Source organism: Notamacropus eugenii, chromosome 2 (genome assembly GCF_028372415.1).
Source record: "Notamacropus eugenii isolate mMacEug1 chromosome 2, mMacEug1.pri_v2, whole genome shotgun sequence".
NCBI lineage: Eukaryota > Metazoa > Chordata > Mammalia > Diprotodontia > Macropodidae > Notamacropus > Notamacropus eugenii.
In genome coordinates, this window is record NC_092873.1 from 17,493,753 (window position 1) to 17,508,398 (window position 14,646).

At 56.6% G+C, this 14,646-nt stretch overlaps 1 protein-coding gene across 11 annotated transcripts; it reads right to left on the minus strand.

Moving 5' to 3' along the window:
• Window positions 1–1,676: 1,676 nt before the first annotated feature.
• On the minus strand, window positions 1,677–13,998 carry RASGRP2 (RAS guanyl releasing protein 2). 11 transcript variants are annotated; one of them, XM_072639006.1, is made up of 17 exons: window positions 13,174–13,998; window positions 10,197–10,335; window positions 9,288–9,390; window positions 8,457–8,519; window positions 8,068–8,199; window positions 7,811–7,961; window positions 7,302–7,475; window positions 6,504–6,620; window positions 5,949–6,230; window positions 5,713–5,799; window positions 5,447–5,569; window positions 4,437–4,552; window positions 3,636–3,777; window positions 3,144–3,180; window positions 2,796–2,969; window positions 2,188–2,272; window positions 1,677–1,928 (listed from the first exon to the last, which is right to left on the minus strand). In XM_072639006.1, exons 2-16 carry the CDS (start codon window positions 10,267–10,269, stop codon window positions 2,208–2,210), a joined length of 1,839 nt encoding a protein of 612 aa, XP_072495107.1. In that variant the 5' UTR covers window positions 10,270–10,335; window positions 13,174–13,998; the 3' UTR covers window positions 1,677–1,928; window positions 2,188–2,207. The 11 variants fall into 11 exon arrangements, with proteins under 11 accessions (XP_072495107.1, XP_072495113.1, XP_072495110.1 ...); XM_072639012.1 differs by having other exon boundaries at window positions 5,722–5,799; window positions 13,174–13,996; XM_072639009.1 differs by lacking the exon at window positions 13,174–13,998 and adding an exon at window positions 12,737–12,939.
• Window positions 13,999–14,646: the final 648 nt, after the last annotated feature.

Here is a 14,646-nt window from a genome sequence, read left to right on the forward strand (position 1 = left end):
CCTCCCCCACACCTTCTCATCTGTCTCTCCTCTCCTGGCCTCTGTGGCCATTCACATCCTCCTCCACTGTCCTCCCCCACCACCCACCCCCCATCTCCAGGAGCTGATCTTAACCATCAAGGGCAGGAAAGGTCGGAGCAGCAGCCCCTCCTTCATCCCATCAGCCTGCCCCCACAGACCCAGAAGCATGCCTTCCCCTGTCTCTGCCCCCAGGGGCCCCAAGCCTTGCCTCCTCCAAGGTTACTGGGGGGGCTCATCCTGGTCCCCTCAAAATAACCTGACACTCCAGATGCCTTCCAAAGGCCAAGCCCCTATACATCCATCTGGGTGGGGTGGAGAGCCTGGGGGAGGGGTGTTGAGGGGTTCTGCAAGAAGGGGAGCTAAAGGTCCTGATGGGAAAGGGAAGCAGCTAGCTGGGGCAGAGAGGGAGAGCTGCCAGGCAAGGGGGAGCAGAGCAGGAAGGCTTCACAACACAATCACCGTCTGTTGTTATAGCAACTCGGCCCCCAAATCAAGAAACGGATATTACAGCCTCGACAGGGGGAGGGGAGAAGGGCAGCGCTTGGGGAGGGGAGCCAATGTAGAGAAGGCAGGGACCCAGGGTGGGGGTAGAGCCAGGGTTGGGGCACCTGGGGAGAAAGCCAAGTATAGGGCTCATTCAGAAAATGAACTTCCTCTGCCCCCATCTTGGAGAGTGGGGGCTATTTGGGATCCTCCCCCATCACCCCCACACACCCCAAGAAAAGCCCCCAACACCACACACACCCCAGGAAAAGCCCCCATCACTCCCCACACACCCCAAGAAATGTCCCCTTCACCCCCCTACTTAGGAAGAATCCTCCCCCATCTGCAGTTGCAGCCCAGAGGAGGACATCCATATGCACATCCCAGGGGCTGGGGAAAGGGGGATACTGATGTCCAGAGGAGGGAGAGAACCCACAAGACATCCTTCCAACACTGTCCCCACTGTGAGCTCCTGCCCCAAGGTCCCCATTCCTGGTGCTGCACCAGGCACCCTCATATCCCAGCCCATGAACCTTTGGGATCTTTGCCCAGAGCAGGCAGAGGGGAAGCAGGGGCCAGCCAGAGGCAAAGAGCCATGGATCCATACACATTTCCTCTAGATATCATTCTTCTTCTATCTGGATTGTAGGGCAAGGGACAGAACACGTGGGTCTCATTGGGAGATGAAGGACAGGGAGTTTCAGGTGTGTGTGTGTGTGTGTGTGTGTGTGTGTGTGTGTGTGTGTGTGTGTGTAGAACACAGAGGACTGGAACCCCTAGAGGGGTCTATGCCACCCCCAGCCCCAAGGCCCCCGGGGGCAGCATCTGATGGGGCATACAAGGACAGAAGCTCAAGCACCTCCTGTATCCTCCCTGCACCCCCAGATTTCCTCTAGTGAGCGCTGTCTCGCTGGATGTGGCTGGGTGGCCTGCTGTCTGGGACATGAGAGGGAATTCTTGCAAACGAGTGGGAGGCTGGTCTGGGTAGCTCCTAAGTTTTCCTTCTTGCTCATTCTGAGATGCTACCAAGGGTTCCCTGGTTGTAAGTTTCTCAGATGCAGTAGGTCCATATGGCACAGGCTCTCCCAGTCTGGGCCTGTGGCTGAAAGGTTCGAAGATGCTACAGGTTTCCAGTTTTAGGAGTTCAAGAACTTAACTTGTAAAACATCTGATCTCATCAGCCTTGGTTTTTTTAATTCCGTTTGGAAAATACAAATATTCACAAGAGTTTGTACAACACTGGGGAACCTAAATCCCCCTACTCCCTGTGGCCCCATGCCTTTCTCCTGCCCACCTTCAGCCCCCCCACCCGGCGGCTGGGCTGTAGCCCCAGCTCTCTCAGGTCCATGGCTCTGGTCTGGTCTTTGCCCCTCCAGTAGCAGAGGTGGGTTGGTGCCCAGAGACAGCCGCTGCAGAGAGGAGACCTGCAAATAGCAAGGGGGTGGCTTCAAATAGCAGGAGGGGCTGCCCTGGGAAGGAGGGTGCTCCCTCAAACCTGAGGCTCCCAAGCACAGGGGAAGGGGTGTTGGAACACCTCTGTTGTTGGCCTCTGAAGTCCTTCTCCAGCGAGAGTTTGTGATTCTAGGAATCCCGCCTCCCCCAAGAGAGTCACAGTCTCCACTCAGTGCCATCCCCTGTCCCTGCCCCCAGAGGACCCCCGATGAGAAGGGTCTCAGGACATACCTATTACAAGTGGATGTCAATTACAAGTGGATGTCAAACACACCATCTTCCACAGACTGGACCACCTCTTCTTGGATCTCTGGAGCTGAGGGGAGTGCCCAGGGAGGAAAGAGGACAGTCAAGGATGCCCGGGGTACCACCCTCTTGCCCACTAACAGGTTTTCCAGACCTTCCCATCACTAATGCAAACAGGATGGGGCCCAGTCTGGGGATAGTGGGGTATCAGAGGCCAGAAGTCTTATCAGAGAGGGACAGACACTTCCCTTCAGAGCTTAGGGATCCCAAGGCTAGCTGCTTCTACTCCCTTGTCCCCTTACAGAGGAAGAGCTCTGCCCCATCCCACCCCCGAACACACCCTGTAACTTGAGTCTTTCATCCCTCCCTCCCATCCAGACAAACCCTTGAACTCTGTCCCCAAAGCATAGTAGCTGGCTACCATCAGAAGCTGGTCTTTTCTTCTTGCATTCCCCCACCAAAATAAGACTTCCTCACTCTACTGAAACACCTCCCAGACAAAATATGAATCCTAGGCTGATGATCCTGATTGCCAGAGAAATTCATGCTTCCTTGGACACCAAGATTCCCAGATCAGATCAGGACCCTCCTACCTGGTGGTCGGGATCCTCGCCTTCCGGGGCGAGGCAAAGAGAAGCTAAAGGCTCTAAGGGGAGTGTGTGTGGGTGAGGGTGCAGGTGGGCCCTCCATGCTCATGCTCTGTGCCCGGCGCCGGCACTCCACTGACAGTCGATCTCGGCACTGTTTGTGGCAGTTCACTCCACAAGCTGGAAGAGGGATTGGAGAGAAAGTGCAGAAGCCAGTTCAATGCCCCCAGAGGACACATCAGTCCTCCACCTCCCTCCTGGCATCGTCAGCCTCTCGGACTACTGTCCATCCACCCACAATGGGGGTCTTCTCATCTCCTCCCCTCCCAACACCCTCTGTGGGCCTGCCCTCACCTCGGCACTTCAGTCCTTGTTTGTAGATGCCAAGGATCTGAAACGGAAGGTCAGAGAACTTAGCCTGACATTCAAGCTCCTCCCCAGCCTGGCACCAGTCTGGATTCTCTCTTCTATCCCCAGAAATCACCCTACACCCCAGCATTAAGTCTCTGACACTTGAGGGCTCCCAGTGAAGGGAAATCTACCCCCTTCTTAGGCAGCTGGCAACTTTGGGACAACTCCAATAACCCAGAAGTCTTCTGGTCATCAGGCCACCATTGCCCTTTTATGTCCTGCCCCACCCGACCCAGCTCCCTGGGGCCAAACACAAGGTTAATGTCCCTTCCACAGGACAGCTCTTCAGATAGCCACTGGCACCCGCATATAGTCTCTCCACATTCTCCTTCACCTGCTGCATCTTGACCCACTTCAAAAAGTTGGGTGGACTGAGTTTAGAACTAAGGAGGGCGCTAAGACCAGGAAGGTGCAGGGGAAGAAGCAGGGACTCACCAGGGCCTTGCAGTGCCTGCACGCAACCGGCCTCAAGGAGCTACTCTCCTGGAAATTGTGGACGAAGCCCATGCGGCCTCCCAACACAGAGCTGGATCTCAGGAAATAAGAGACCATTTCCTCTCGGCTGATACAACCGTCCCTGCATCAGAGGAGCAGCTGAGTCAGGGCTAACGTCTCCATGCCAAGGGCAGACATTTCTACTAAAAAGACCTGTTCCTACCCATCTCCCCCAATGCCAAATTCAGACCTTGGGAAAGTTGGGTTTCCCTTTACTCCCCTTGGACAAAAGGGTTTGTTTCACAATCCGATCCTCTGAATGCTGATACAAGGGGCATGTTTAACCTACTTAAGAGGACAAACTGGTTCTCAAGGATTTTAGTAGCAGAGGAATGCTGCTAATTACAGACCACTCTTATCCCATCATTAAAGCCAGGCCTACAAGAAGGCCATTTGCCAACTCTTTGCTGGCTGTTAGCTCTGGGAACAAGGAGATGTCTAATGATATTCCACAGCTAATTCAGCCTGGTTCCTCCACTTCCCTTGCTAGCCCAAATTAGGAAGGATCAGCTCAGCCTGGAGCCTGTTACATTCCCATCAAAGTAGGTGGGTTTCCCGAACTCTTTGGAAATGATTTGCTTCGTGATAACCCTTGCTTACTCTTCATCCCCTCCACAATCCCGTGAGTAACACATTGAGCAAGAGTTGTCCCCATTTCACAGCTGTGAGACCAAAACTCAGAAAGGCCTGAGATTGAAGGCTGGCTTCCAGCCCCCTCCCCAGCCCCAGCCCCAGCCTCACTGGTTCTGGTCGAGGTCCCCGAAGGCGATGAGGTAGGGGAAATTCCCTCGAATGATCTGGAATTCCTCCTGGGAGATGTGGCCATCCCCATCCACATCAAAGTTCCGGAACACAGACTGATGAGTGCCCAGGGAGACATAGAGGATAGTCAGCTTTCTCTTTCCAACCTGACCCCCATATTCTGGCCCTCTAACCCTTTGAGACTCAGCCACCTGTGTAAGTGTAAGAGGGCCCATTGCTCTCCCCCCAGTCTCCCACAGCCTCTGTGACTCTAAGGGCAGGACTTCCAAGCCAGGGTAGAGCCCAGAGGGATCAATGTGGGAGAGAATGCTGGATGTGCTTCCTGTCCCTGCTCTCCCAGGACACTCTATGCCCCTGTCCTCCAACGGGCCACTCTCAGGGTCACAGAAGCTCAGAGTTGGAAAGGACTCAATATCTCCTATAAAATAATACCCCAAACAACTTGTCCATCCAGTTACTGTTTGCAGACTTCTAGGAATGGGGGACTCACTACTTCTGGAGGCAGCCTTTTGGACAATTCTAATTATCTGACAGCTTTTCCTCATAGGGTCTCAGTTTGCCTCTAGGTGATGCGCTGAGGATGTAGAATGAATATCTCTTTTGGACATGGCCAATTCAGGAATTTGTTTTGCTTGATTATGCATATTTCATACAAGGGTTTTGTTTTTCTTTTTTCTCAAGGCAGGAGTGGGGTGGTGGGGGAGGTGGGAGGAAAAGAAAATAGATTTTTGTTCATTGGAAAAAATAAAAGAAAGAAAGAAATTTGCCTTTCTGCAATTTCTCCCACCACTCCCGAGCTTTGCCCTAGGGGCAGAATAAATCTAACCCCTCATCTTCCACCCAAGAGTCCTTCAGATTCTCACTGAGGACAGCTAAGTTGTTCCAGAGTCTTTATTTCACCAGTCTAAATATCCCCCTTCTTGACTGGATACGATCTCCTCCCAACCTAGGGAGTGGTTTCAGGGATACAGGGAGGAACTAAGCCTTACCTCCACCATCTTCTCAATGTGCTCCACTACCAGCGCCTGGTCCAGTTTGGGCTTGGCAGCTGCAGTCCACTCTTCCAGGACAGGGGGCCGTGAGGGCGGGTTACAGGTTGTTGGGCTAGTCGGCTATAGGAATAGTCACCAGCTCAGGTTAAAGGTGAGGGGAAACAAGTTTGAGGGCTGCCCTAAGGTTATGGCAGAGAACCAAGGGTCTAGCAAGGACAGGGTAGGAAGGAGGAGGGGGAGGGTCACTGCTGCAGGATCAGGACCTGGCTCACCGAAGACTTCGAACGAGGTTCTCTCTGCAGGGACAGCTGGTACAACTCATCCTCAGTCTGGTACTGATCCAGAGACACCTGGAAGACATTAGCCCAGTCACATTCCTGGGACCAGCTGTGGTCCTCAGCCCAATCCAGAGCAGCGTCCAGCTCAGTGCAGTGGGAATGAACCTTGGAGCTCTGTGCCTAACAGCCTCCCTGAAGCACAGGGCCCAGCAGACACTCACCGTGAGCAAACTCAATAGGTCTGGATTGGCTTGTACTGGTGGTCGAAGGCTGGTTACCATGGCCAGCTCCTCCAGGATGGCAAAGAGCTGGCGCATCTTGGCCCCGTTGAGCCGAGTGTGAGCAGCATCCAGCCAGTCAGGAAGGGCCAGCTGAAGGGCCACCAAGTCCTTGAGGTGCACACCCAGAATGGGGAATCGGAAGCCCACGCAGGCTGCCAGTCGGCGGCGATAGTTACTGTAGTTGCCAGTGGCTGTTACCAGCTCTGTCAGGCCTTCCCAGAGCTGGGGGGAGGGGGGAATCAAGGGCCAGAAGTCACAGACCAGAAGACTCAGGCCCTAGACACCTGCTCATCACCAGCACAGTCTGTTCAGAGATCAAGGACTCAGAGCCCTGATGCACCTTCTGTCTGCCCTCAAACATTCCCCAAAGCTGAGCCTGGAAGAAGGGTCAAAGCCCCTGGGTCCCCAGGCAGAGAGGTCAGAGGTAGGAGTCAGATAAGAGTCTTTCCATCCATCCCCCCACATCCTGCTCTTCCTCCCCTCCCCAGCCCATACCTTGACAGAGTCTGGGCTGACATGGCTGTGTGTCTCCTTGAGTCGGGAGATGGAGCTGTGGCTCAGGCCCCCGACCACAGCCATGAGTGTGTTGAAGTTCTGCAGCTGGAGCAGCTTCTGTGGGCCCCAGGCCAGGATGGGGTAAGCAGGCAAGAGACAGAGAGAGAGGCCAGATGACCAGGAGGCAGGAAGGTAAGGAAGATTGTGATGGAAAGACAAAAGGACAGATGGACAATTGGCCAGAAAGACAGACAGGCAAGAGGATGGATGAACAGATGGAGAAACAGATGCATGATTGGACAGATGGACAGATGGAGAGACATACGGATGGATAGAGATGAGCAGAATACGTAGGCAAATAGGCAGATGGATGGGACAAGAACAGACAAGCAAATATATCAATGGATGGATAAATGGATGGACAAACAGAAGGAGGGATGAGCAGATGGACAGAAGGATGCATAGAGAAAGACAAAGGGATGGCAGGATAAACAGAAGGGTACATGGCCATAGATGAAGACAAGAGGGGGCAGAGAGAAGGAAGAATGGGAAAGCGAGAACACAGAAGAAAGAGGTGTAGTGTGAGCCACAGGCATGATCCTGAGGGCCCTCCAAACTCACTCAGTAGAGGGAAGGGGAGACAGGGTGGGGCAGATCTGCTGGTTGTCCCCCAAACCCTGAGGCACTTCCTAGAGGTTTATTTGTCAGCCCAAGGGACTCAGGGGTAGGGGTGGGGATTGGGAAAGAAGGAAATCGAGGGAAGGGAAATAGAGTGGGCTGAAGGATGTAGGTCAGCACCTCAGCCACATGGATGAAGTGAGTGATGACCTGGGCCCGCTGTGGGGCCGTGGGCTTGCTCAGCACCATGAGCTGCACCCACTGGGAGACACTATTGAAGAGGGAGATGAAGCGTTCCAACACTGGGTTGTCCACTGTGCAACCATGAGTTACAAAGCTGTGGTAGTCCTGGAACTGGAGAATGAGGAAGGAAAAGGACTGTGAGTTCTTCTCCCATCAGGCCTGGCCTCACCTGGTTTCCACATCTTCCTTTCTTGGTCTGGTCAGAAGCCCCTGCTCCACTGGCAGCTGCCCACATGACAGCCATCAAGCTGGTGTCTGGTGCTGGATCCACTCTGCCTGTCCCCTCCAAGGCCCTATGGCTCCTGATGGCACCCACTCACTATCTGCTGTGACTGCTGCTCTGATTACCCTGATCCCTCAGCTGCAGCCTCTGAGCCAGACCCTCCACTTTTGTGCCAGTTCTCCACCTCCCCGGCCCATCTCAGGCCTGGCATCCCTGCCCGCACCAGAATCTTGCGGAAGGAGCGATACTCCAGGTAGGTGAGATGCTCTGCCAGCTCCAGGGGCTCCAAGTGGTCAAAGAGAAGCGACATCTTTCGTTTCTTCTGGCCCACTGGGTTCCGCTGGGTCACCTGGCGCTTCCATTTGTACGTGGGGCTGAGGGGCAGTGATCAGAGGTGGGCTGTCAGCATCCAGACTCCATCTCCAAGGCTTCCACCTTCCTTGAGAGCACACCCACCCCCAAGAGCCCAGCCACACGTACACACTCTCGATGTCAATGAGGCTGCTGTGCCGGCGGTTTCCCTCACGATCCAGCAGAGACTTCAACTCCTTGATCTGCTCTGCCAGCTCCGGATTCAAGTCAAATTCGGCAGGGAAGGCCGAGATCCAGTACCTGGAACAGAGTAGGGCGATCTTGACCATCCCTTCCCCTCCCAGGTAACCGGTCTCTGGGTGACCAGTCTGATCCGCTCCCTCCAGCAAGACCTTAGAGAACTACAGTTCCCGTCATCCTCGGGCCAAAGGGGCCATTAGCTTGGGTGGTGGTTGTCCCAAGGGTTGATAAGAGTTGTAGTCTGCTGTGTACTCGGGCTGTTGCCAGTATATTGGGAGGGATGGGATGGGAAAAGGGACCCCCGGGGTGGCACTCACCGGACCAGGTGGCAGGTCTTCACTTGCAGCGAGTTGGAATTGTCCTTCCGGGATTGTTGGTAGGTGAAGGGGGAGGTCAAGGAAAACTGAGGGACTGGAGGGGAAGGCTAGGGGTTGTACACCTGAGTTCATGGCATCATAACTTTAGAACAGGAAGGAATCTAGTCCAACCTCTTATTTATACAGATAAGGAAACTGAGACCCATAAAAATTAAATGAGTGTTCTGCGAGTAATTGTGGGTTCATAGGATTTCGAGCTGAGAAGGACCAATAGACGTCAGTTTTTCAGTTTATTTCTGTATCCCTGGCTCCAGCCACGTCCCTGGTACATAGCAGGCGCTTAGTTATTACAAAGTACTGGCTGAGAGTGAATGACATGACCCCTAGATCCTACGAGGAGAGGCAGGGTAGGGATAAAACATCTGGGCTCTAAAAGGGGACAAGACGCCTGGGATCTGGGGAGATCGTGGGATCCTAGGATTTAGAGCTGATCGAGACCTTAGAACAGAGAACCGGAGCGTCAGAGCTGGAAAGAAGCTTCGAACAGGGAACGTCAGGGCTGGGTCCATGGACTGTCAGAGACAGGGGAGAAGGAAAACCTCAGAGACCATGTCCTCCTACACTCGAGTGACAGAAGAGAAAACCGTCAAGCTGAAGGGAAGGGACTTTCCCAGGTCCTCTGTCTCCGCTACCCTGCCGCTCACCCCGCCAGCCCCAGCAAGACCAGAGAACCAGCGTTCTAGGGAGACAGCGAGAGACTGGTCTCCAGGCAAATCCGAAGGGCAGGGCAGCGGAGGCAACTGTGGGGGCCCGGGTCCGAGGGAAGGATATATGTGGAGCAGCTTAGCAGCCAGTTGGGAGGACGGGATGTACCACGGATGCATCATAAGAAACATACGCACCAGCTGGGGATCCCGCACCTTCCCGGAGTCATCTGGGGAGGGGAAGTAATGGTGCTGAATTGATTCACTACCACCCCAGTCGGAACCACTCCGGGGGCCGTCTGGCATTGGCACTCAGGGACCTGCCCGTGGGTGTGGCTTGGTAGCCACGCCCAGTCTTGCGGCAGGTCAAGCCCAACCACCCCCCCACACACAGTCCTCCAGGACCTCCAGGGTTGGGGATCCAAGGCGGGAAAGGAGGGCCCCAGCTGGAGCGGAAGGAGCCTGGGTTCCAGCGAGGTCAGGAATCCAGGGGCCATTTCCTGAGGGCGAGGAGAGAGGAGGAGAGAGGGAGGATACCCCCCCTTTGCCTCCCCCCAGATAAGCGGTCCCCATCAGCCGGAAACAGTCCCGGGGAGAAGAGACAGAGACTTCCTGGAGCCCGGGGGGGGGGGGGGGGGGGGGGGAACAGATAGTGTCCAAACAACCCGGCTGGGGAAAGGGGATCCCCCAGTAAACTGAGTTGCCTCTGGACCCTTCCCTCCTAGGATTATAGACAGTCAGGGCTAAGAGGGGTTCTAGAGATCATTGCAGCAAACACCCTCGCTTGACAAGATGGAGAAACTGAGGCCAGGGATTAAACGATCCTAGGAGGGCCACTGGAAGAATGGGTTTTGAGTTCAGGCCCTGAGACTCCAAGTCTAAAGCTAAAGTCTAAAGTCCTCCCTTCTCACTTATCTGTGCCCGGTCCCACTAAGACAAGGGCTCCCGGGCACTCACTGGTTCTGGAAAGCAGCTACAAGAAAGGGAGGAGCAGGGAGGGCTGGAGGTCTTGGGGTACCTGTTGCTACCAACTCACCAAAGGCCTCGATGCAGCCCTGCAGCAGCTCCTCCACAGTGCAACCGTTCTCAAGATCCAGGGACCCCGACATGTCGAGTCCCAGAGTCCTGGCCCCGTCCCCAGGAAGACTTGAACACTTGGCTCAGACCCAGGGCCCCTGCACTCCCAGAAGAGAGAAAAATACTGAAGAGGCAGCTACCTCTGGGGGAGAGCTTCCCTGCAGACAGGAACAGGGAGGGAAGAGAAAACCCGCCCCCTGCTATCTCACCCTCCCCAACTGAGGGGGACCAGTATCTCCCCTCCTTTGGGCAGTTCTGCTGAACGGTCTGTGACCCAGGGATTGTGTAACCCTCTGCTGGAGAAATGTTCCTTACTGAGGCTTCCGGGCCAGGAGCAGGGGGATGGGGGGCCATGGGACCATAGGGCCGGGAGTGGGAATGTGGATGAAGGAGCTGACCAGAGGCCCAGAACCACCAAGGACCCAAGCAGCAAGACTGTTCTAGGATCCCTGAGTCCAAGTACAGCAGCAGGCTGCAGGAGGAGGGGTCAGGGCCTCCTCCTGATCCCAGAAGGCACCTGCAACCTCCCCCAGCCCCAGCACAGCCCTTCCTTCCCCCCCCCTCCCCCCCAGGCTTCCAAAGCTCCTCAGCCTCCCTGCCCCCGCAGGGTTATTTTGGGAACTGGGAGCCTGAAGGAGCCTTAGAGGAATTTCTCCCCCAGTGGGTGGGAGGACAGAGCCAAAGGCAGGAGGGGGCAGAGAGAGAGAGAGAGAGAAAGGAACCCAGGCTTCCCCAGGCCTAAAGCCTGGAGACAATGGGTTGAAGCGAGCCCCCAGGGGCCTGCCCTGCTGAGGGAGTGGAGAGACACATTCCTGGGCCTGGGACAGATGATTCAGTGGGAGGGAGGCCCAGAGCCTGGGAAGGATGAGCCAGGGCCTGATCTAAGCCCACTGTACCCCTAAGGGCTCCTGCCCTTTCTGAACCCTGGTGGCCCATCCTCCAGAGCCCTACTCCCCTCCCCAGGTCCAACCAATGGTTCCCTTTCCTCACTTGTCCCAAGAGTAGGTTTGAAGCGTCTCCCCTCACTCTCATCCCAGCCATACACATCTCCAAGCCTAGAGCTCTAGAATAGCTAGGTTCTAGGAGAGTCGCCCAGACTCTCAGAATCCCTGCTGGCCCAGAACACAAGCAGAAGAAAGATGGGATCAAGGCACAATGAGAGGGAGCCTAGAATTCAAGAATTCTTCCCCTTCCCCTCCAGTCAGCCAACTCTTCCCAAGTCCTAGGCTTTCACCCCGGTTTAGGAATCAGCATCCCAACTCAGGCATCCAGCCCTTCAAGGATGAGAAGATGCAGGGACTTACGAGCACCTAACCCCACCTCCTTATTTTGAGGAAGGGTCCAAAGTCCCAAGCTGCAGGAGCCCTCAGAGACCAGACATGGCAGAGCCCAGAGCCAAGCCCACTGAGGGGAGGGGAAAAGGTAGATGATCCAAATCCACAGTTCTTAATGAGGGTTTAGAATAAGACCAGGGGCTCAGACTGGTCCAAGCTCTCTTGCCTCCACCTGAGAAGGCAGTATAAAGTAGAAAAAAATACAATGAACTTGGAGCCAGAGGATCTGGGTTCGAATCTCATCTCTGCCCCTTACTAGCTGTGTGACCTTGACCAGACTCTCCCCAGTTTGCTATAAAATGAGGGGAGACCTAAAAGGTCTCCCGGATTTCTTCCAGAACTCCATCTAGAATCTTACAAACTGCTCCCTTTCTACAGGCCATCTGGGCTGTTAAGGATCTTGCCTGCCTTACCTGGGCCCCAAGGCATGCTAACTACCCCATTTGCCCTCCCTGCCCTGTGGCCTCAGCAAGGAGCAAATGCCAGAGGCTCAGAGTCACCCTGGCATGTTTCAGGACACCTGTGTTCATGCACAGGTCACCTAGGCCCAGACTTGAGTCCACAGAAACTAGGCCACAGCACTCCCACAGATCACAGACACACCATTGGCCACTGCGCTGGATCACACACACACACACACACACACACACACACACACACACACACACACACAGTCACATTCTCATCTCTACAGGAGCACAGGTCAGGGGCCCTCATACCTGGACCTGTCTTCTCCTCTGCCTGAAAGACCACTCCCATGTGACCCAAGGCCCCTGGCTCACTGCTCCTCTCAAGGGAGACAATCCCCACTCCTGCCCTTGAGAACCTGTCCCTTTCTTCCCCCTCCAGAGGACCAGCTTCTAGACCTGGGATGTTCCCTGGCAATACCCTTCCCTGGGCTTTGAGTTCTGTCTCCCTAAGGTGGATAGGATCAGGGGACTAGACAAGCCCTAAGGGCCGCTGCCCCAAATCCAAGCCTAGAAGCCAGAGCCCCTCCCCTTTCTGGACCCCTCTCCCTAACCTTTCTCCTCCGATGCTCCCTGGCCTCCGCCCTCCCACGTGCCATGGCCAGGTTGGGTTCCAGGTGGAAAGGGGAGTCCTACAGCCCACCTGAGACACCCCGCACCCACCTCCAGTGCCCCCTGGTGGAAGATCGACCACTTACCCTGGGTTCTGCTGGGGTCCAGTGACTGCCCCCTGCAGGCTTCTCCTCCTAGCGGGCTAGAGGCAGGGGAGCCTTCCTCCTCCCTCCCACTCCTCCTCCTCGTCCTCCTCTCGATCTTGGCTGTGTCCTCCTCCCCTCTCCTCTCCTCTGCTGCACCTTCTCTAGCTTCCTGCCCCCCTCCCCTTCTCCGGCGGCACCGCAGCTCCCCTCCCTCTGTCCCCCTTCCCACGCACGACAGTAGATCTCCCGCTGTCTCAGGCTGTGCCTCAGCCTCTGGACCACCGACGTCCCTGGCTCCTTCCCCAATGCGCTCCCTCTCCCCGGCATCTCCTCCTCCCCGCCCCCTCCCTCTGCAGCCTCCTCCCCTCAATCCCTCCCCCTCTGGCTCCCCTCCCCGCCCTCCCTCGGCCTTGCCGCCTATGCCCGATGCCACTCACCCGCCTGGCACATGCGGGGCGCTGCAGGATACTTAACCCATTTCCTGCGGAGAGACTTGGGACCCCCACATGAGGGGGGCGGAGGGTGGGTGACAGAGGCAGCCTGGGACTACCAGGCTCCAAGGTTGCACTCCTGGATTGGGGACAGGGGTTGGTGCCCTTGCTGAGGCTGGAGAAGCCCCCCTCCCATCCACCCTGGCCTGGGGTTGAGAGGGAGGAAACTGGGGGAGGGACAGGAAGAGGCTGCGGTGAGGGGGGGGCACCACACCCCGGACCAGCCCCGGTTCCTGTTCTCGAAACAAACACAGTTCCCACGGGGCTCCCCCTCCCTGCGCCCTGACTCTGTCTTCCTGAGGGGGTGGGGGCTATTGAGGGTGCACTGGAGACCCTGGAGGGAAGAGAAGGGGACAGGCAGTTCGTTGATGGGAGAGTGGGGGCCCCGGGCTTCTTGGTCCACGAAAGGATGCTAGTCTGGAAGTGATCGTGGGGCACTAGCGGGATATGCCGGAGGCCAGAGCGCCTGACTCCCCGGGGGGCACCCTAGAGACGGCAGTGGGCACTGATGGGAAAGGTCAGCAGGAAAAGGGTATTGATAAGGAAGCCTCGGACGCCTGGGTCCTGGGGAGGGGGTAGAAAGCCTGGATGGAAGGAGCTGCTGGCTGAGGGTGGTGACATTGGGGGCTGGGGAAACCGTTAAATGGTTTCCGGCCGTTTGGGGTTCCAACGTACTCACAACGAAACCACCTGCCCCAAACCTCCCTTTCCCCACCGCGTCTCCTCCTTCCTCCCTGGTCCCGGAGGGCGCGCCCAGATCAGCAGCCCGCTTGGGCTCTGGGCGCTCAGAACCGATCCCGGGGCTCCCCTGCCCCAGGACCCGCCCCTCCTCACAAGTGCGCTGAGGGAGGCCGGCCTTCCTCCTATTGGCCCTCCAGGAGGCGGTGCCTGGGCTGGACAGGCCCCTCAGCCCCAGCCTCCGGGGTTGCGGAGGTTTGGACTGGGAGACCGAAGCCTGCTAGCGGTGCTGAGGGCGGGGGCCGATTCCAACCCCCCCACCCTCGCCACGACCCCTCCAGCCCCAGCCCTAGTGCAGCCCCGCCCAAGCTGAGGAGAAGTAGGCCAGGAGGGAGAGCCCGTCCCAGGGGAGGGGGCGGAGGCAAGGCCAGTCCCCCTCCTTCCCCAAGCCCAAGAGTCTGGATCAGGACCTAGTATGGGCACAGTGCTGGGGCCCGGGCAGCTAGGGGCCGAGAGATGGGGAGCAGGGACGCAAGATTGAAAGCCAGATTGGGGAGGGGTGGCTCCGCGCCTCCCAGCTGAGCTCCACTAGGGAGCACCTGCTAGCCTCTGAGGTGGGGCTGGCGGTGGGGTGGGACCCTGCAGCTGCTTTCCCTCCACCCTGGAGCTAAAAATACCGTCGCCCTCACGGCCCCCACCCCCAGGCCCAGCCCGCACACACTCGAATTCAGGGATACCAAC